This window comes from Haemorhous mexicanus, chromosome 6, assembly GCF_027477595.1.
Source record: "Haemorhous mexicanus isolate bHaeMex1 chromosome 6, bHaeMex1.pri, whole genome shotgun sequence".
NCBI lineage: Eukaryota > Metazoa > Chordata > Aves > Passeriformes > Fringillidae > Haemorhous > Haemorhous mexicanus.
This window is the reverse complement of record NC_082346.1, coordinates 38,045,273-38,065,173: the sequence shown is the minus strand read 5'-3', so window position 1 is coordinate 38,065,173 and position 19,901 is coordinate 38,045,273. Positions and strand designations below refer to the sequence as shown.

Sequence of the window (19,901 nt, the reverse complement as noted above, 5' to 3'; positions counted from 1 at the left end):
GTTAAGCATTTTCAGCCAAAGTCAGATTTTAGTAAAACACCCTACCTCCTACTAACAATTTTTAAGCAGACTTTATAAGAGTTCTGCCCCAAAATGGACATCAAAATAGAGGCCATGGTGTTTGATTAAATACCCTCATCCTTTACATTTGAAAATACTGCAGTTAAAGACAGCATGGGAGGGGGCGGGGGCAGAAAGAAAGGAGCATGTGAAAAATGGTGGACTGTGCAATAAGCAGCGCTCTGATCTCACTGTAACTTTAAAGCCTCTGCCACATTAGGGTTAATAAAAGAGACAAAAAAACTATCAAGTATATATGAATTTAGCCTATTTTTTATTTCTGTGTGTTCATAGTAAACATTTTTGTAAGTGACAAACACGGGCATATGACCACAGTATCACAATCAAGAAATTTTAAGACGACATTAACAATCACTCAAATTTATGCGGCTTCTGCGCAACACAGGTTACATATTTGCAAGGTTTACCTATAAGTACAATAGGTATTAACATTTCACTACATTTAGAAAAAAAATAAAGGTGACCTGTTAGTGACCACATACATCAAAATATACACAACACAAACTGAAGGCAATCATTAATTTTGTCCCCTTCTGATTAATTTGAACGGGCAGTGCTGAAAACTGAAATAATGTTGCTGTTTTTTTAAATTACTTCGTACACTGAGTGCATTTTCTAAAACCCAATCTTTGGTCTAAAAGTAAACAAACAAACAAATGAACAAAAAAAAAAAAAAAAAGCAATTCGGTAAAGAAAATAATAAAATAATAAATGGCCAAAAGTAGATCTAGGGCATTTTTCAGTATTAATTCTGCTTAAATACAAATTATGTTTTAAGGATTTCTTATAGTTTTCATAAATTTAGTGGTTTGGTTTGGTTTGGTTTTTTTTTTTCTTTCAAGGTCTGCACCCACCGACATATCCATGATAACTTATAATACTGCAAACATGGAGAATCGGGCGGCTTTTAGTGATAGACTTATCATATTTGAGTAAAAAATTGCAAAAGCAGTCACTATTTAGATACACATTCTACTATAATTTTGTCTTCCAACCTTCATAGTCTACAATGCAATCTCCCCACATTGCACCTTGCTGACACTCCTCACCTTGGTGGAATAATAAACAACCCTAAAGACTGAACAAACGTACAGAAAATGGGGGACTTAATAAAAAATACCTGGACTTTTTTGTTTTGCTTTTTTTTTCCTTTTAATTATCATTTACAATGCAAATGTGTGTAAAATGTTCACTTACAGTCTGATCCCATGGATGTTAATGTATTAAAGGGTTTGAAGAAGACCCCTGATTTTGATGTGTGAAATAATCAGAAAGTCCTCCGGAAAGTCCCGTTGTAAAACTTGGCAAAGAAGGTCTTAAGGACTCACAGGGGAGAGTGGAGGGCGCCTGTGGCGACGTGGAGGAGGAGGCTGCCCTGGCCGTCATTGAAGTGCTGCTTTGAGAAGTCATTGAAGGGTGAGGAACATGGGGGAAAAAGTAACTCGTCTGTCCTGCTAGGAGATTTACAGAGCAGGGATTTAGGGAATAGGTGCCGGAGCAGGGAACTGACAAGCCACACGGCACTGAGGCGGCCAGAGCTGCTGCTGTGAGGTGATGAGTGGCATAAGGTATCTCTCCATTGACTAGTCTATCAACACTTAACCCATTAGACGTGGAAAAGGAGTGGTTGTTTCCCAAGGAGTTTTGAGTCAACACTGAGCTGTAGGGCATGGGGTGGCTGGGGTAGGCGGACGTGGTCCCATTGTAACTCAAAGTGCTGCTGGCCCGGGGGTGGTGCAGGGAGAGGAAGGGGGACATAGGCCAGTACAAGGATCCTGCCCTATCCATGAATGTCAGTCCGGTAGAGGTGAGCCGGGCGCCCCGCTTGAAGGCCAGCTTGGCCCGAGAGGTGGTGGAGCGCCGGCGGAGCTTGCCGGTGGTGCCCCCGATGAAGACGTCGTCGCTGGAGGGGTCCAGCATCCAGTAGTTCCCTTTGCCCGGGTCGTCGTAGTGGCGGGGCACCTTGACGAAGCACTTATTGAGCGAGAGGTTGTGCCGAATGGAGTTCTGCCAGCCCTGCTTGTTCTCCCGGTAGTAGGGGAAGTTCTTCATGATGAACTCGTAGATGCCATTGAGCGTGAGGCGCTTCTCGGGGCTCTGCCGGATGGCCATCATGATGAGCGCGTTGTAGCTGAACGGCGGCTTCTCGTATTTGCCGTTCTTCTTCTCCCCCTCCTTCCCGCTCTCCCCGTCCTTGGCCCCCTCCGCCGCCCCCTTCTTCTCCTCGGCCGCTTTCTCCTTCTCCTCCAGCTCCGCCGCCGCCGCCGCCGCGCCCGCTTCGCCTTTGCCCGCCAGCATGTCCGCCTTGGCCACCTCCAGGGCGCCGGAGGCGGCGGCGGTGGGGGGCGGCAGGAGGTGCTGCCCCTTCTCCTCGTCCTCCTCCTCGGCTGCGGCCGCTCGCTGGGGCTGCTGCGGCGGCGGGTGGTGGTGGTGGTGATGGTGATGGTGGTGGTGATGGGGGTGGTGGCTGTTGTGGTGGCTGTGGCTGCTGTGGTTGTTGTCGCTCTGGACGGCTTCGGGCACCAGGCTGTTTATGCTAAAGGAGGATTTCGGCAGCATTTTCACTTCCTTCCTATCTCCCATGTCCAACATCACACACTAGTCTGAGGGGGAAAGTTGCGGCGGCTGAGGGAGCTGCGCGCGGGGCGGCGGCGGAGGCGGCGGCCGAAGCGGTGGCGGTGGCCGAGGCGGCGGCGGCACCACCGGCGGCGGCGGCGGCAGCGGCAGCGCAGTTGGACCGCAGTCTCGAGCGCTGGCAAGTCATGTAGCACGGACAGGAACCGCCGGGGAGGGAAAAAATAATAGTAATAATAATCACCGATCACAGAAAAATCAAACCGAGTCGGAGCGGAGGAAAAAAAAAAGGTGAAAATGGGAAAAAACCTTCTGAAACCTAAAAAAAAAAAAAAAAAAAAAAAAAAAAAAGCAACAACACACAAACACAGACACACCAAAAAAAAAAAAAAAAAAAAAAAAGCTACTTCATGGTGCCCGGTTCCCCCGGCACGGCAGCGCAGGGGGAGGCAGGAGGGAGCAGCAGCCGCCGCGGGCCGGCGCGGAGCGAGGCAGACGGGCGATACAGCCCGCCCCGGCCGCAATTAATTTCAGAGCTGCCGGCACGCACCGGGGCTGTAAAACATTTTTTGGTTTAACCTTTCCCACCGGCCGCCCAATCAGGGCCGGCGGCGTGCCCGCGCGTCTGCCCGCCCGCCGGCCAATGGCAGCGCGTCGCCCCGCCCCGCCCCGCCCCCCGCGCCCCGCCCCCGCCGCCGCCGCGGCTCCCGCGGCGCAGGGATACCGGCGCAGAGGCGCATCACCGCGCGGTGCGCGCGTACCCCCCCTCTGCCCCCCCCGGCTTCGGCCGCCGCCGCCGCGAGCACAAATCCCCCCGCGCCGAACAAGTCGCGCCCGTCCCGCGGCGGCGGGCCCGGCCCGGCCGCCCGCTCCCCTAGTTCCTCCGGCGGACTCAAGTTGCCACGAGCCGCTTTGCCCCTTCCTCTGGCGACGAAGGAGGCGGGGTGGGAGGCCGGGTGGGTGAAGCGGCCGCGGCACACCGGTGGCGGCGGAGGTACTACTTTGCGGATCCCGCCGAAGTCGCTCGGCGAGTTTATTTTCCCAGGCCCGGTTATTTCTGTTTGTTATTTTGCCGAGGCAGAAAACAAAACAATCGTCCGGAGGGGACGCAGGTGGCGGGATGGGCTCGGCCTGCGGCAGCGGCCGGGGGCCGGACGCCGCAGCCCGCGGCCTGCCGGGGGAAGACGGGGTCTGCTCCGGCCCACTCGGGCCGTGCCCGCCGCTCTCCGGACTGTGAGTTGGGAGGCTCGGGAACGAGCGGCCCATCTCCTCCCCTGCGCTCGCCCCGTGTCACCGGCCGCCGGAGCCGGGCTTCGCGCTTCCCTGCCCGCCGCCGCCCTCTCAGCCCCGCGCCGCTCCCGCTCGGATGCCGCTTCCCTTGCCCGCCGCCGGAGCCAGGCGGGAGGCGTCGGGCTCCGTCCGCCTCCTCCTTCGCGCTGCCGGGCGGACGGAGCCGGCCGAGCGCAGGCCGCGCGCCAGGCGTACAAAATAAATGTTGGTATTGGTAGCCCATGAAATCGACACTGCGGTTCCCTGCCGGCCCGGCCCGTGGGCCCGGGCACCGGGTCTGAGTTCGCGGAGTTTAGTTTTGCTGGGAGAAGGGATAGGGCGGGCGGCAGGGGGCCGGATTCTCCTGGGGCAGGGAAAGGGTCTGGCACCGCCGCTTTCCGCAAGTAGACGCGGTGATACGGGCTCGGGCTTACGGCTGCGCTTTGCCGGGACCAAAGGGTTGGGTATTAATTGTCCACAGCATATCGTTTTTTACTGTCAGCGCAGAAACAAAAAAAAAAAAAAAAAAAAAAAATTCAAGCGGAAAACAAAGTGAAATACATCGTGCAGCTTTCTTACTCGGAAAGGAGAAGGAGAAATGTAATGGAGAGAGAGCGTGCCGATCGCATTCAGACCAAAGCTGTGGCAAACCTCTAGCAGCACGTTAAGTTGCTTCACGTTTGTGCTGGAGGAAAAGATGCTCTGTAGAAACAGTACGTGCAGCTCAACCCCAGCTAAAACAACTTATCCCAAGGAAATTCAGGTTAGAGCACAATGCAATGAATGTAGTTCTGTGCAGACGTGCGTTTTGTATATGTGTTTGTGTATGTCTGTGTACGAGGGAGGGAGGAAAAGCGAGTGTGGGAAAGAGAGAGTAAATAACGAGGACAAGTAAAATGGACCAGTAATAAACAATTGCAGTTGGGGATGGCATGAACTCTGGGCATTGGATTAACCTCGAATGACCTTACCACAATTGTATTTATTTAACCAATTTCATAACAGGTTGCTACTGACACACACACACAAGCTAATGATCAACAACCACTCTTTTTCCCTTTGTTTGTTGTTTAGTTTTAGATTTTTGGGGGTTTTTTTAGAAAAACAGGTTGTTTGTTTTGTTTTTTTTTTTTTTAATCATGACAATTTATAATTATTTTGTTTCTCAACACTGAAGTCAATGTATGGGATTTCTTGACGAAGAGTGCAATAAGGAGGATATTATATGACTCTACCATGGCAAGGGGTAAGAGGAAAGGTAAGCTTCCTGCATATTATTATGATTATGATGATCATTAACTAATATGTGTCATTATGGTGCACTAGGATCCCATTAGGGTGGCTGGGCCCAGTGCGTTTTCCTACTCGGTCTAGCATGTAATGATTCGGTGTAACCAGATTCTTGAGAAAGGACAGGTTACGTAAACATTTACTGATGTGGAGTAACTATACTATTTGTACTCTGATATGCAGGAAGGAAAGTGTTGATTAACACAGAAGAAAAAAAAAGCGAAATTAGCTGATTGCATGCTCATAAGTGCAAGCTGTCATTGAACTGCTTTTAAAATAGACACAGCTGGGTGTTTGTGTTGAAAAATTTCTTGTGTTTTTGCTAATACTGAAATAAGCATGATTTTGTATACCAAACATTTTCAGATCATTAAAATTTGTAATCTGTGCTAGTTTTAAACACAAAGAAAAGAAACAGATTCATTTCGTTGTAAAATTTGCTGATATTATATTAACTCAATCAGGTCTGTACAAATGGTGTATTGTGGCTTATCAAATCTCTTTGATCCATTTAATACACAAAGTGCCAAACGTGTGTATTGTTTGTTAACATTGAACGTTTTATTCAAATCCCAGCTCTGTAGCGAACTGGAGGAGTTCTTGTTTAATGTAACACTGACATTGCCTGTTGAAATTTTAATGCCTTGAGGTGTTTCTTAGGTCAAAGCTGAGTTTACTTTGTGTTGTGCTCAGGGATGAAAATGTAGCAGGGAAGAAAATAGAAGTTTTATCTTTTCTGCATTTCTGAGCAAAAAGCAAACACTGCAAGAAGCACACTTTAAAAACATTTGATGATCTAGATTTAACATTTGGTCATTTGTCACGGGTGTGGAATAAAACTCTGTGCACAAACTTAGGATTTATATATATATATATTTCTTTTTTTTTAAAGCTGTGGATATACAGTTCTACCAAAAAAGGAAATGTTTTGTCCAGTATGTAGTACATATCTTTCTACGTCCAGGAAGATTAATTCTTTGTTTACAGGAGAGAAAAAGATATGTGAGAGAAGCCACGTCAATAATAATTTTTGCTGGACTTAAACTTTCGAGTCTCTTTTTTTTTTTTTTCCTTCGGCAGAAAAGGCACCGTTTATAAAACTATTTACTTTGGAAATGCGGGCCAGTTCCTTCCTGAGCTCTGCCCCGAACACGACTCCACTTCAGTGGTACCTTTGTGCGTCGGGGCACTGAATGAGCGGCAGGTTTGACCGCTCAACTCTGGCTAAACCCGAATTCTCTTAGGAAAGTCCCTCATGGCAGCATTTTCTAACAGGAAAGGTTTTGTGGAGTGTTTGGAATAGAAGCTTGTGCGTGGAACGGAGGCGCACAGCCCCAGCCCTGTGAAATACGGGTGGATGTGCAGAGGGGAGCCGGCTCTCTGCAGAGTGTGAATGGTGTCTCACCTGCCCTTTCGTCGAAGCTGCGGATCCACCGAACCGAGCGGCGGGGATGGACTGAGAGTATCCAGCTCCGGGGTCAGGATGGGGCTGAATAGCTGAGCTGAAACGTCCTGGCTGAAATGCCATTCAACAGCGATCTCCGTGAAGCTCTTGGGTATAACTCGTAGGGATAGTGTTTCAACCACATACTTTTCTGCCCCCGCCCTTCCCCCACCTTTTTTTTTTTTTTTAATTTTAATTTTTATTTCGTATTTAAATTAAAGGCCAAAGGAAGAAAAGACTCTCTCCAATGTACTCTTAACGCATATAGCGTACTTGCACCACCCCCCGCCCCAGCTTCAGCCTTCAATCCCCCTTCACACGGGTATAGTGGCTCTGTACTCTCGGGCTCTTTCAAGGCGGTTAAGCTGCTAAAATGTACTGACAGCTTAAGAAATGAATGAGATTTTTTTTTCAGCCATGAAGAAAGGGTATTTAGTAACCACGCTTCGATGGCATCATGCTTCCATGAAACGAGTCCGGACACTTTGGTTTAACAATCAGTAATATCACATTCGGTACAGTAAATGCCTCCATGTACGCTTATATAATTTTATTCCCCCTTGACTATAAGCTTGCCTTATTTATTCCAGGTTACCTGGACAATTAAGGTAAGGACTGCTCAGCAGATACTGATACCCTGCTGCTAAGGCATGGCGAATGGGGACGGAGCAGTGCGCTAACAAAGAGAAAGAGGTAGTCAAACATTTTGAAGAGGGGTGAATGGGACTGAAGGTGGATGGATGAATGGAGGCAAAGAGAGAGAGGAAGAAGCATTCAATGGTCCAGACTTCTCTCTGAATTTGTAGATTTAAGTTTAGGTGTCCGCCTCTAGCCAGCTTCCAGTTAATCCTCAACAGTTTCTAGTGCTTAGAAGTTAGTCTGTTTAGCGTGCTATATCCTTCTTTCTTGGGTTTTAGTTACAAGTTGTACGATTAGGATTGCGAGAACAGTAGTGAACTAAACTTCCCAGTAAGAGGTCTTCACACCAGGGAAGTGTTACTTTGCTGCAGCAGCCCTGCCTCGTCAGTCATTAGGAAGCTGCAGGTTGTCAGAGGCTTCTCTTGCGCGCACACAAGCGCAGACACACACGCGCACACACACAAAACCACAGCACTAAAACTAAATTAAGAAGCCGATGATTAAGACAAGCGTCTACGAGGCCTGTCATTTCAGCATCCTTCCATCATAACATTGTGGCACCGAGAAATTTGCTTGAAAACCCTGGAAAAAAAATGTCTATGGGAGAGCCTCGTATTTGAGGCTGTTAATATCAAATATAGACTGGGAACTGCCTCGGATGCAAGATAGTATTCCGCAGAGGAAAGGAGCACTGCAGAGACCTTGGTGCTACCCGCGTACTCCCGAAACTCTGGTAAGTATCTCTCCCTTCTATTGAAGCAGGTACGCTCTGTGTAACTGGAACTGGACCGGGTTTGAAATCCGCAGCTATGTTCCCTTCGGGGAACTCCCCCTGAAGATAAATCTGTAATGAAAGGTCCCTACTGGATGACTAATGGTTACTGGCACTCGGTGCCCCTTTAAGGAGAGCAGCACATATTGTGCCGGAGACCTTGCAAGCACACTTTAAATACAAACCTTTTAAGTTTCCCTCCCATGCATACACATCCCTGTTGTTTTTGGGCTAGCTGTATTGTGTCTCTCCCCCCTGCCCTCCTTATTTAAGCTCTCTAGTCTTCCCTCTCCCCACCCCATTCAGAACTAATTGCTCAGTTACTTAAATGTTTCAAAAAGAGCTAAATTTCTCCATTCGATGATCTTTTGAGAAGCTGCACTGTACCATAAGGAACGGCCGGCGGGGCACCGTATACCTTAGAGAAGCCTGAGCAACTAGGGGAGAGGTAGCGTTAAAACAATGACATTAATAAACTAAGTGCACTGAGTTCCACTCCTGTTGAACTTTAGGGAGTTTCTTGGGCGGGCAGAGGTTGAGCGCAGAACGTCGAAGTGGGAAACAATGGCTGTAGGGGCCAGAAAGCTTTGCTGATGTCGTAAGCGTAAAACAAGACAGAATAGTGACAGAAAGAGATCCGAGTAAACATTGGAGTATACATTTCCCACGGCGACTACACGGAGTGGAGAGGTCTGAGTTAATTCGCCTTAATTAAAAGCTGAAGATTTTATTTATTTATTCCTGTAGCTGTAGAATGCCATCCACAGAAAGCCTATCTAGGGAGTGTAGAGCATCCACTAGATTTATTGTGTTCAGCTGCTACTGCCAGAATTTTTCAGAACAGAATATTTTTATACTCGCTGCCAACTTGAAGACCTGCGGGGTTTAGATGCTAAATATCGCTATTATTTTATATCCTGGCGTGCAGAAAAGAGCCGTTACACCTGCATAGGCAATAGATCTATCTGTGTAACGAAAGCTCTCCTTAATTCAGAAATCAAAAAAAAAAAAAAATATAAAATATCCTTTAGGAATTATCCACAGCGCTATGCAGACGACAATAATAAAATGCAAGGGAAAAATGAACAAATTAAAAACTCTGTTCTGTTCTCGAGGTTTAAATACGTAATTTTATATTCTGTTTGGTTCACTGTTGAAACGTTCTAGGCCGGTGCTTTTATCGGCGTTGTGATATTGAAGCAAAGAATGTGAAATAAGATAGGGGGACCTGGGGAGAAAAAAGGAAAACAACAAAACAAACCCCAAGTAGTGCTTGAAGAAGACCTCTAGCTGCTCTTTGACTCCTAAGAAACTGTTGCTGGAATATTTTCATGGTGTTGTTCTAAAGCTCTTCAGCCTCCTATAAATGTAAGCTTTGGCAAATGACACATGAATCTGGCTTTGCAGTTTTTCGGTGACTCGAGAGAAAAGACGCCCTTTTCCCCCCCTCCACCCTCCCCCCTTCCCCGGCTTCCACCCCTTCCTCAGCAGAAGGACAGATAGGGTCTCTCTCCCAGCACTGTTCCCATTCCGTCGCTCCGCCAAAGCCATCCGGGCGCGGGGGGGCGCCGGTGCCCGGGGGTGCCCATCCGCCCGTCCTACCTGGCCGTGCCGCGCCCGCCGCTGCTCCGTGCGGCCCAGTCCCCGCACCGCGCCTCCGCCGCAGCCCTCGGCTCGGCGGGGTCTCGGACTCGGCCGGGTCAGCCGCGGATCCATATTTTAGGGCCTACAAAAGCGCGTCATCCTCCCCTGTCCTCCTATCTTCCCCCGCCCCGGGGTTCCCTTGTAACCACAGCAAAATGCCCGATGTAGAAAGAAAGCCACAATCGACTGTACACCGCTCTAGGAGAAGGCGTTCGGCAGCCTCGGAGTAAGGATGCTGTTGACTTTGCCCGTGCCGGGGCTCAGGCGTGAGGAGGTGCCGGAGCGAGGTGCCACTCTCGCTCGCGGCCGGACCCGCTCTTGGCGGGTGTCGGGATGATGGGGCTGGCGCTAGCGCCAGTGAGGCTGCTGGGAAGCGGACCCTGCTCGCTCCTTGGTGTCCTGGCACAAGCAGGGCTCGCAGGATCTGCCTCTTTGTGTAGCTTGTTCTGAACACTTTTTATATCGGGCAGGGTGGTCTCCATGTTTTCTTTCTTTCATTCTTCCTTTCTTTAGCGGAGGGAGGGGGGAGTGATGGCAAGGGGCTTGTTGGATGATTATAACCGCTACCACTTAGAAATAAGTTTCTTGGGGAAGGGCTGATATCGTACCCTTGATACCAGTGGGTGTGTCCATGTATTATTTTAATATGATATGCCTTTTATATAGAGCTTGTTTTCCTCCTCCCTCTCTCCCCGGCACCCCCCTCCCCCCCGCTTTGTTTCTGGAATTTGTTTCGCTTTTAAAGCACCAGCACAAACAAACAAACACACAAAAATGACTGGCAACAAGTTAAATCCCATTTGTGTCCCTCCCACCGAGCACGGACCCTGCCTCGCTAAAGCCTGGGGCTTGTAGTTTTGCCTCGCTAATAATATGACCAACAAAATGAAGTGGCTGCAGACAGACTCTCCCGGCACTGACAATGCGGAGAGGAAAAACGTAGAAAGAATTTTCACGGAATGCATCCTCCTGGTGTGGTTTCTTCTCTCCATCTTTTACATGAGGCACTCGCGTAGACGCTCACATACACTGAGGTTATGTTTCCTAGGAGTTTTTAGAAAACAGTGTTTATTATAATCGAGCTATACATTCCACCAAGTAAGGAAATCATGCCGTAGCTACGGAAACTCCAACAAATAAGTAATTTCCATTTGTCTTCTAGCAGAATCATGCAGACGAAGACACTACACTTTATTTTCACATTCATTTCAAAACACCAATGAAAGGGCAAAGAAAAGTCTCTCAAGTTGTTGTACTCTTTGGAATTAATTAAACGAAAAATAGTTCTTTTTTATTATTTTTTTTTCTGCCTTCCAAGGCGACATTAAACTAATTTCTGTGGCTATGCTAAAGAGGAGATCCGCAAAAGCAACAAGCGTGGTTCTCACTGAAGGTCGGTATCGTGTCCCGCTAGAGCTTCACTGAAAGCATCTCACAGTGAGCCACCCGCTCATTCTTGCGCCTTACCTTAGTTTTACCTTACACGAGAAGGGAGAAAACGTTCGTGGTTGACTGTACTTTAAAAACATCTTTTTACGCAATCGCACGGTTTGCAAACGATAGTTCAACTTTTTCTGTTGTGGTGGGCACGTGTTTTGTCAGATGAAATTAACTTGTGAAAGACTTTGTATCATTTTTTGATTTGTGTTTGTCGACAACGCAGATCATACCTCTCCGCGTTGATGATTGATACAATTGCTAAATTAAAGGCATGCTTTCGGCTTTGGAAAACAACAACAAAACTCCAGCCCTATGAGAGCTCATTCTCAGAGAAACAACCCGAAGAGCAGTAGAATAACTCACCGCAGTATTTTGTACGTGTTTACGGGATCTCCATACACTTCTGTATCATTCCGCGTCTCTATTGTCTATTCCTAAAGATAGCCAAGTCAGTCCTGGGCTTCTCACCTTCGCCTACCTAAAAGAACATACGAACAGTATAGTGGCTCTAAATTCTTGGAGGAGTGTAATTGGCGCGTATTTTCCCCGTGTCGTTTTTCTTCCGTGGTAAATACTAGCAACTGAACTGCTTGTCTTGATGTGTTTCTATGTTTGAGCCCCAAGAAACTCAAATCATTGCAGTAAACTCATCAATCCTTCCTATGCACATTGGAGATTTTTTCCTCACTGCTTGTTCTGCTTCTCATTTCCAAGGACAGTGTGTTGAGCCAATGGTCTGATTTAGGCACTTCTCTGGACTTTCAGATTTTCAGTCTAAAGCTTTCGGTATGTTTGGACTGAAAGAATGATTTTCCGCATTTCAAAAGGGACGAGGCTCTATTTATAAATGTTACAGAAGGTTTCGTTACTTCAGGATCAACAAAACAGGAATAGAACTGCAATTTTCAAGAAAATAGGATTTCAAAATATAGAAATAAAAAAGTAGTGGAGATGATGTATAATTCAATCAAATTACAGAAAATTGCTTTAAAATTCAGAACAGTAGCGATCCATTATGTCTCTGTTTTATTAGTGACAAGTACAATTACTCTAAAATAAAGAACAGTGGTGAATATATAATTGGCTGTAATCATGTTAGTGTTTGAATAAAAATGACGGGGACATTTAACACTTTGACAACAAAATGTTCAGAAAGAACTTATTTATTCAAACAGTTTTTATTTGCATCCACGTGAAGGAGAAACACACTTTTGCTTATGATAAATCCAGGGGTTTTTACTTTCAATAAAAATATAACTACAAATACATAAATTATTTTACTATCCAAAGCTTAGTAAAGTCTCCTGAGTTTGACAGTACTATTATTGATTACTTAGTACCCAAAGGACGCCATCTACAGGAAGAGGTCTCTAGGCTTAACACCATTCTAATCAATGTTGATTAAAAAAAAAAATCTGAGTTAATATTCCTCTATAAATCCGGCTCCGATTTTACCCACAACACCGATCACAATATTTGCTTTGTAATTGCTTCTTGTGATTCAATTCATTATAATTTGACACGATCTAGGAATCTGTTATAGGAGGCCTTTTCTCTGAGATACTGCATTTAAAATAATTCATTGAACTCTCCGAAGCAGCAGTTTTTCTCCTTCTAAAGCGACTTTTTTTTTCCCCCCTCTCAGGATTGACTTGATCGTCTCTGAAAATGCAGAACTGCCCATGAGATCTCTCCTTTCCACCAACCGTGTGGAAGATGCTTGCAGAACAGCCCTGAAAACAAAACAACTTAATTGAAGGCACTTCGTGCAACAATTGTGTCATGGAATACCTAACATTTCTTTATCTGTAACTAACTTATTTAATTTTGGATAGTTCAATAAATGTCAGCTACGCCAAGCATACTCCCACCCATTCTTGCAATGCATCCTTTGCCCCGTATCTTGGTGGTTAAAGGTGCCATTTAGCCGTAGCCCAGCAAGCACTCGGAAACCTATCGAAGTATCAAGAGTGCTCTTTACTATTTTGACCACACAAACACAGATCCATGGGAATGGCATATGTCCTCCATGACGCGACTCCAGAGCCCAGTACAAACTATAGACTACAGAAAATACGAAGAGAGCTGGAAGAAACTTTCAGTACTCCTCTGTCAGGGGGCTTTTAAAAATTGCTGTTTTCGGGTTTAACCCTGAATGATTTTTTTGTTTGTTTTTTTTTTCCTTTTCTTATTTTCAGTTTTTATTCGCTCCCTCGCCCCGACAAGTCTTCAAATTTCTGCTCCTGGTGTGTGCGTGCGTGCTCACAGCGGGGTGGACCCCAGGCCGATCCGAGCGGGTCCCTCCTGCCGTGAGGCGAGCGCAGCTCTGTCCGACCGCGCCGTCACTGCCGGCTCCCAAGGGTCTCACCTGCCCAGGCGGCTTTCGCCAGCACTTGTAAAAGAAAGTAGCTCTGGTTTCTTTCTACTTCAGATCAGTGATGTGAATGGGCTTTGAAAAATTTGGGAGGGTGGTAGGCGGTGGTGTATGAACTATACAGTGAGAAGCCAAAAGGCAGAGGTGCGTTGGCACAAAGGCTGAGGAAAATGACCCACGGTGCAACCTAGATTTTACGTGTTATTTTGTAAACCGGGGACAAAAGCCTGGAAACTATTGTTATTTGTACTTCCTCTGGAATCAGGCTCAAAGTTTATACCGAAGGTCCCCTCCTATCTTTTCACTTCTGGGCATTGACCGTGAACGTTCCAAACCTAAAGATTGTCGTATAGCTGTTTTCAGATTTGAGGAAAGCTCAGGAGAGGAGGTTTCCTTCCCTGGGGCAAGCCGCTCCCTCAGGCGCGCCGGGGCTCTGTGGGTCCCTCCCCCGCCGGGAGCCGAGGCGGGGGCGCCCCTCTGAACCGGGAGGTCTGTCATTTCTCGGGTGCCTCGTACCAAATCGCAGATGTCAGCCTTTCCCTACGTGTTCGGGCTGCTAATGCGGGCACTTCACACAACAGAAATGCTCAGCTTGGGAGCTTTTCCCAGAGCCAGCCGCCGACTTCGTGCTTCGCATCTGCCTCTGGCGGCACCGGAGCTCCAAGTGGGGGATCCCAGTGCGCGCAGTAGCCTTTACCGACGGGACCACATTCCCGTGGGAGCCAAGCACCGCAGTGCTCTGCCCCCTGCAAACCGGCCGAAGCACAAACTCCGTACATCTCCACGGGAGCACGCTAGCCAGGTTCCCGGCTCGAACCTCCTGCGTGTCTTCCGCAGAGACCCTTTTATCGTCGAAATTCACACCTTAAAGCCCCTTACCCAGCAGGCCACCGCGTCGCCAACCGAGGCCGTTGCGGCCGGGGCCGCAGAAAGCCGTGCCGCCCTGGGACTCCGAGGTTTCCCTCCGGAACCCGGTCCCCTAGGGGAAGGCGGGGGCCGTGTGCGATTCGGCCGGGGCAGGCCCGTGCGGAGCGGAGCGGTGCCCGCGGGCCGTGCCCGGGCCGGAGCGGGCGGCTGCGGCGGGGAGCGGGCGCGATCCGAACGGCGCCGGCGACATCTAGTGGCCGCGGGCCGCCAGCGCCCGCCGCGCCTCCCCGGCCGGGGCCCGGCCAGCGCCCGCGGCAGCGGCCCTGCCCCGCCGGCCCAGGGCGGGGAACGCGAACCGCACCCCCGGCCCGTCCGCACGGGCCGCACCGGCGCTTTTGTAAGCGTCAGCTCCCGCTGTGCTCTCCCTCAAACGCCCTAAAGTTTTCTGCGCAGTGTTGGTACCAGTACAAAACGAGTCGGTTTTGCATTTACCTACGCGGGGCACAGAGAAGGAAATTATAAGCACTTTCGACTCCCCCACTGGCCTCCAAAGGACCTCCATAAAAACAAAACAAAACAAAACAAAACAAAACAAAACAAAACAAAACAAAACAAAACAAAACAAAACAAAACAAAACAAACCCCCAAAACCCAAAACAACAACAACAACAACAAACACCCAAAAACCTAGACGCTCCGGAATGGCAGTTCCTGACACCTTCACCCTGAGAGATGTCCCCGCTGTCAGGCACCGTCCCTGCGCGCACTACTCGGGCACCTCCCAGACCTGTGAAGAAGAGGGGAGAAAAAAAAAAAAAAGCAATATTGCGGAGACACGGCTGGCGAAAGGACCCCTCACTATTTAAATCCTAGTGTCAGCTCTCATTAACAGCTCAAGTCATCTTTTCCCCGGGGCAGACCTTGTCTGGTCTATCGACTTAATGGAAAACAAAACACATGTTTGTATTCTATTATTGCAGTCTCGTTCCTTGCCTTACGGAGAGCAGGGACAGGCTTCGTCCTCTTCGTAACGGGCTTCCCGAAGCTACAATGGTTTCCACTCGTTCCTCCCTCCTGCCCTCCCAGGAAAAGATGAGGATTCCGACGTCCGTCTCCTGCCCTTTCTCATGAATAGGGACTGCAATGGCAGCCACAAGAAAAGGCTTTCGCTGAAGCCGCGGTGGCTAAAAAAGAGCCCAAGAAAAATAGTTACTGGTATGTTCAGTAAAACTTAGCAAAGCACAATAGTCTCTGCGGGAAACTTTGGGGGTTATCTGTGCAGCAGGTGAAGTTCTCAGCTCGGATCCAGCTTCCAGGACCACAGCATTTCCCAGGGAGGCCGGCAGTGAGGAGATGGGCACGCTAGGCAGTAACAAGCGACAGACTGAAAGAGTTTTGAGACAACCCAAAACAAATAAACAAGCCCTCCCAAAACTTCCGCTGGGAAGATGTCTTTGATAAGGAAGCAGGGAAAGTTTTGAAGAGCTACAGACATTTTTGCAAATGTATTTTAACTGGTCTAAGTAGCTGAAGTAAATTGGGTGGTTGTTGGCTTGTTTTGTTGATTTTTTTCTTTTTCTTTTCTTTTTTTTTTTTTTTTTTTTTTTTTTTTTCTGAGACAAGGCTAGGGGAAGGGGAGAGTAAGAGCTTGATAAAAGACAGGAATACATTTCTCAACCAGAGAAAGCAGGAGAGGTCTGTAGAAGTGACAATCTGACTTGAATAAGGGAGAGGATTCTGGTGAAAGGAAAAGAAATTATTAATTTCACCCCATCCTCAGTGCTTTCGTTGAGGTACAGGTCTCTGCGCAGTGCCAAGCACAGGGCACTTGAACCTGGCAAGAGTAACCGACCGAAATTAGCTATCCTAATGTCCATCTATTCGCTCTACCAAGACATTTTAAAGCTATCTCCAGCTGATCTCCCCCCTCTCCCCAGCCCCACTTCGGGACGCGCAGGAAGGATGCGAATGGGAAATTGCCCAGAGGTGGCACCAGTCCCGGGGCTCTCCTGGTCTGCGGGGTCCCAGAGGAGGGAGCAGGTTTCTGGGCCTGGGTCCCTCTCCCGCCTGGGGTGCTCCTGGCATCTCGGCATAGAGAGTAGGGCCCCCAACTTCAGCGCTTTTGAAGCGTCGTTTGCTCTCAAGTGCTTGGCTGTAAATAAACGCTGTAGCAGTGACAACACAGCCGTCCTGCAGTCAGAGCGGAGTCTGCCTCTGCACCTTTCCTCTGCAACAAACGCCGTCAGCGTTTTAATTCCAGCTCCAAAGGGAACCTGCAATTATAAGCCCCCCTCGTCCCCTCCCGCTCACATTCTCTTGTCTGAAACATTCACCGAGGAAGGTTATTTGGATTGAGAGTAAAATCAAACAGGGAGGGGAGGAAGAAAAAAAAAAAAACAACATAAACCCAACAACCCCTCAAACCCTTCCATTTGCTATTTACAAACCTCATTGTCATGCTTCACTCAGGCTGTCTGCCTAGCTTAGGGAAATAAATGTGACTGAACCAGAGACAAAGCCGATGCAGCTGTATTTGAATTTCTCAAACACTGTCAAACGTGCTCTTGTCTCATAATTCTCGGGGTTGTTGTTATTATTATGAACATCATACCTAATGCGAACATACTCGAAAGAGAGTGCTTGGCAGTGGAGAGATGTGGCTCCGATCGGGATTGCACAGAAATTTCTTTAGCAAAAAAGATAAGAGCTAGTTTTCCCTCCTGCTTGGAAGCCCAGGCAGATAAATTAAGGAATATTTGAGACCTATAATTTCCCTCCTGTTTTTTTTTTTTTTTCCTTCTCCCTCTCTCCTCTCTCTTTTTTTATTTTTTTTTTTTTTTCTCTTTTGGTTCCTTGTGTTTTTGCGATTCCCGCAGAAGCGGTTAGGTTTGACTATCTAATTTCCCAGGTGATAACCCACTTCGGCAGCCCAGCACTGCAGCCGGTGGGAAGGAAAACGAGAACACCGTTCCCTTAAGAGGGAAAGGTGTCCACTGGCGGACACCTCCGAGCCGTCATGCCAGCCTCCCTTTCCGGGGGCTCTTAGGTGCCTGCCAGGATGCTTGGTGTTAGCAGGGCTGTCACAAAGCGCGTCCTTGCTCTCGATTCCTTTGGAGACGAGGAGGCTAAAACACACCGAGGCCGCCACAGGAGGTCTCTAAGGGATGCAAGGGATGCCTCGTGTCTCGCCTTAGATGCCCCGCTTCCGACGGGAACGAGCTAACCCTGCCGGCCCCTTCCCCAGGCCCCGCCGCCCCAGCAGGCCGGGCCGAGCGGGGAGCGCTACGGAGCTGTGGGGAAGCCGCCTGCCCCGGCAGTGGCCCGGTGGCCTCGGCGAGCAGCTTCGGGCCTCGCCCGGCCCTGAGGCAATGCCCCTCGACGGGTCGGGAGCGGAGGCGGCGCCGGCCCAAGCCAAGCGTGAGCCCCGGCTCCTTCGCGGCAGCCCGGGCCCTGCCCTCGGGTCCTCCTCCTCCCCCCGAGCCCCTTGGCATGGCCTGCGAGACCCACCGCCGTCCCGGGGCCGCTACCACGTCAAGCGGCAGCTGACCCCCGGGCTCTGGGAAAAGGGAAAAATGGGGTCCTGCAAGCCTGGGGGACAGACCTCGCGACCCCAGGGGCAAGCTCCGTCCGCGCCATCCACCTGGGCAGCATCTCTCCAGCCCTTCTTTTTTTTTTTTTTTTTTTTTTTTTTTTTTTTTTTTTTTTTTTTTTTTTTTAAACCAGCTTCTTCGTTGCCACGGCCCTTCCGAGTTCTCTTGCGGGGAAGAAGTCTCGTGTCACCTCTTCCCGGCAGGGCCACCGTCTCCGAGCAGGGCCGCCCTCTCTCCCCAGCTCCTTCGCTCCGTGCCCTCCGCGGCTTTCGTTGCACCGTGTCCTTCAGTGAGTGGAAGCAGAGAAATGAAAAGTACTGTGATCAATTATTACTTTTAGACCATATTTATGGACGTGTAGTAGTAATAACAGTTATTTACTTTGTCGAAACGTTTATTTCGCACTTGGTATATTTCCTTACAATCGGAGAACCGACGTGGGAAAAATAAGCACAAATAAACTAATGCACGCAAAGTATGGTTTTAGCTAAAGGTGATCCTTCTCCTGTCTAATTTTCCCGGGTGCGTTTCTTCCTCCTGACATTAATTCAAACCAGCGAAAGGGCTAAATAGATTAATCTCTAGCCCTCAAGTCAAGCAAGAAGCAAAATAATAATTTACTTGTCTGCCCCCTTCATAAAAGACTATTTTTTCCCTCTTTTCTTCAAATTATGAAGAAATGAATGAAGAACCATCAAAACCCAAAGCAGCCAGGAGGGCAGAAGCTCTTTAGGGTCTCTCGAGGGAATGGCCAGGGTACCCCTGCTCTCTCCTTGGTCCTGCGGTCTGCCTAGTTCTCGCTCCCTTCCCAAATTGCCGGAGATCGCCTTTCCCCCTGGGCGCAGGGCTGCAGGCTGCTTTAGCACCTCCTCACCAGGCTTTGTTCCTTTTGAAGCCTGATAGATTCTCTAATTTGTTAGCAGCACTTCGACTGCCCCCAGCTCAAAGAGGGGAATGATGCCAGAGGCAGGGAAATAGACACCAGTCTGGGATTTCACAGTCTTAGTAATGGCGCTTTCACAGGCACGTGTTTCATACATCGCTGACACCAGGGTGACCTCAGAGATAGGGACAGGGAAGGGCTGGCGAGGGAAAAATTTCAAAAAGATGCAGTTCTACTGTGTATGCGGAGGATTTCAATTAGAATAGTTAATAGAATAGATTCCAAGGCAACTCTTCCCTGTTGAGGACTCTTGGTCCTTGAATTGCTTCAATTCTCATATTCCAGCTATTTATTTTATCACCAGCTGCTGTGTGCCCCAGACTGGGTGACACATGTAGCCACTGGCAAACAAAAAATGGTCCTGGTTGCCCGCAGACGCTCTGCAGTGAGTTGTGTGACAGCTCAGTTGGTCCCTGTCTCACGGAGCAGCCGCTGCCTCCTTCCCCACCACCCGGCCGCTGGTCTGCTCCGGATCGCGAAGAGCTCTCTGACCAACAACCCCCGCGTATGACACCATCCCGTCCTCCACTCATTCCCAGTCTTTCTATTCGCGGTTAAAACTGACACTTTTTATGGACCTTGCTGTGGGATCTGCCAGGGAAAGAGCAAGAAATTCTGGAGAGGGCAGGGCACCTAACCAATACTTACAGGGGCCAATTTGGAAATGTGTATCAGTTTCTGTGGCCTATGCAGTCTCCAGTCTGTTGTCTCCTCTGGGGGCAGCAACATGCTGCCCTTTCCCCTAGATACCTAGTATTTGTGCAGTGCCCATAAACAATATATCAGACAGTATTAGCTGGAATCACAGCCTTCAACATCTTCCTGTTCTGTTGGTGGGGCTGCCCCTAGATAAAGTTCCACCAGCAGGAAAGATACCCACTGTCACTGCACCTCAGAACCCTTGCCTTGTGCTCTGGCCCTGAAGTACAGGGAATAGGGCCAAAGATGAAACTCAGCAATCAGCTGGACCACTG

At 48.8% G+C, this 19,901-nt stretch overlaps 1 protein-coding gene across 1 annotated transcript; it reads right to left on the bottom strand.

Moving 5' to 3' along the window:
- Positions 1-311: 311 nt before the first annotated feature.
- On the bottom strand, positions 312-2,778 carry FOXG1 (forkhead box G1). The gene has a single exon (XM_059848182.1). The coding sequence runs from the start codon at positions 2,671-2,673 to the stop codon at positions 1,297-1,299; it is 1,377 nt and encodes a 458-aa protein (XP_059704165.1). The 5' UTR covers positions 2,674-2,778; the 3' UTR covers positions 312-1,296.
- Positions 2,779-19,901: the final 17,123 nt, after the last annotated feature.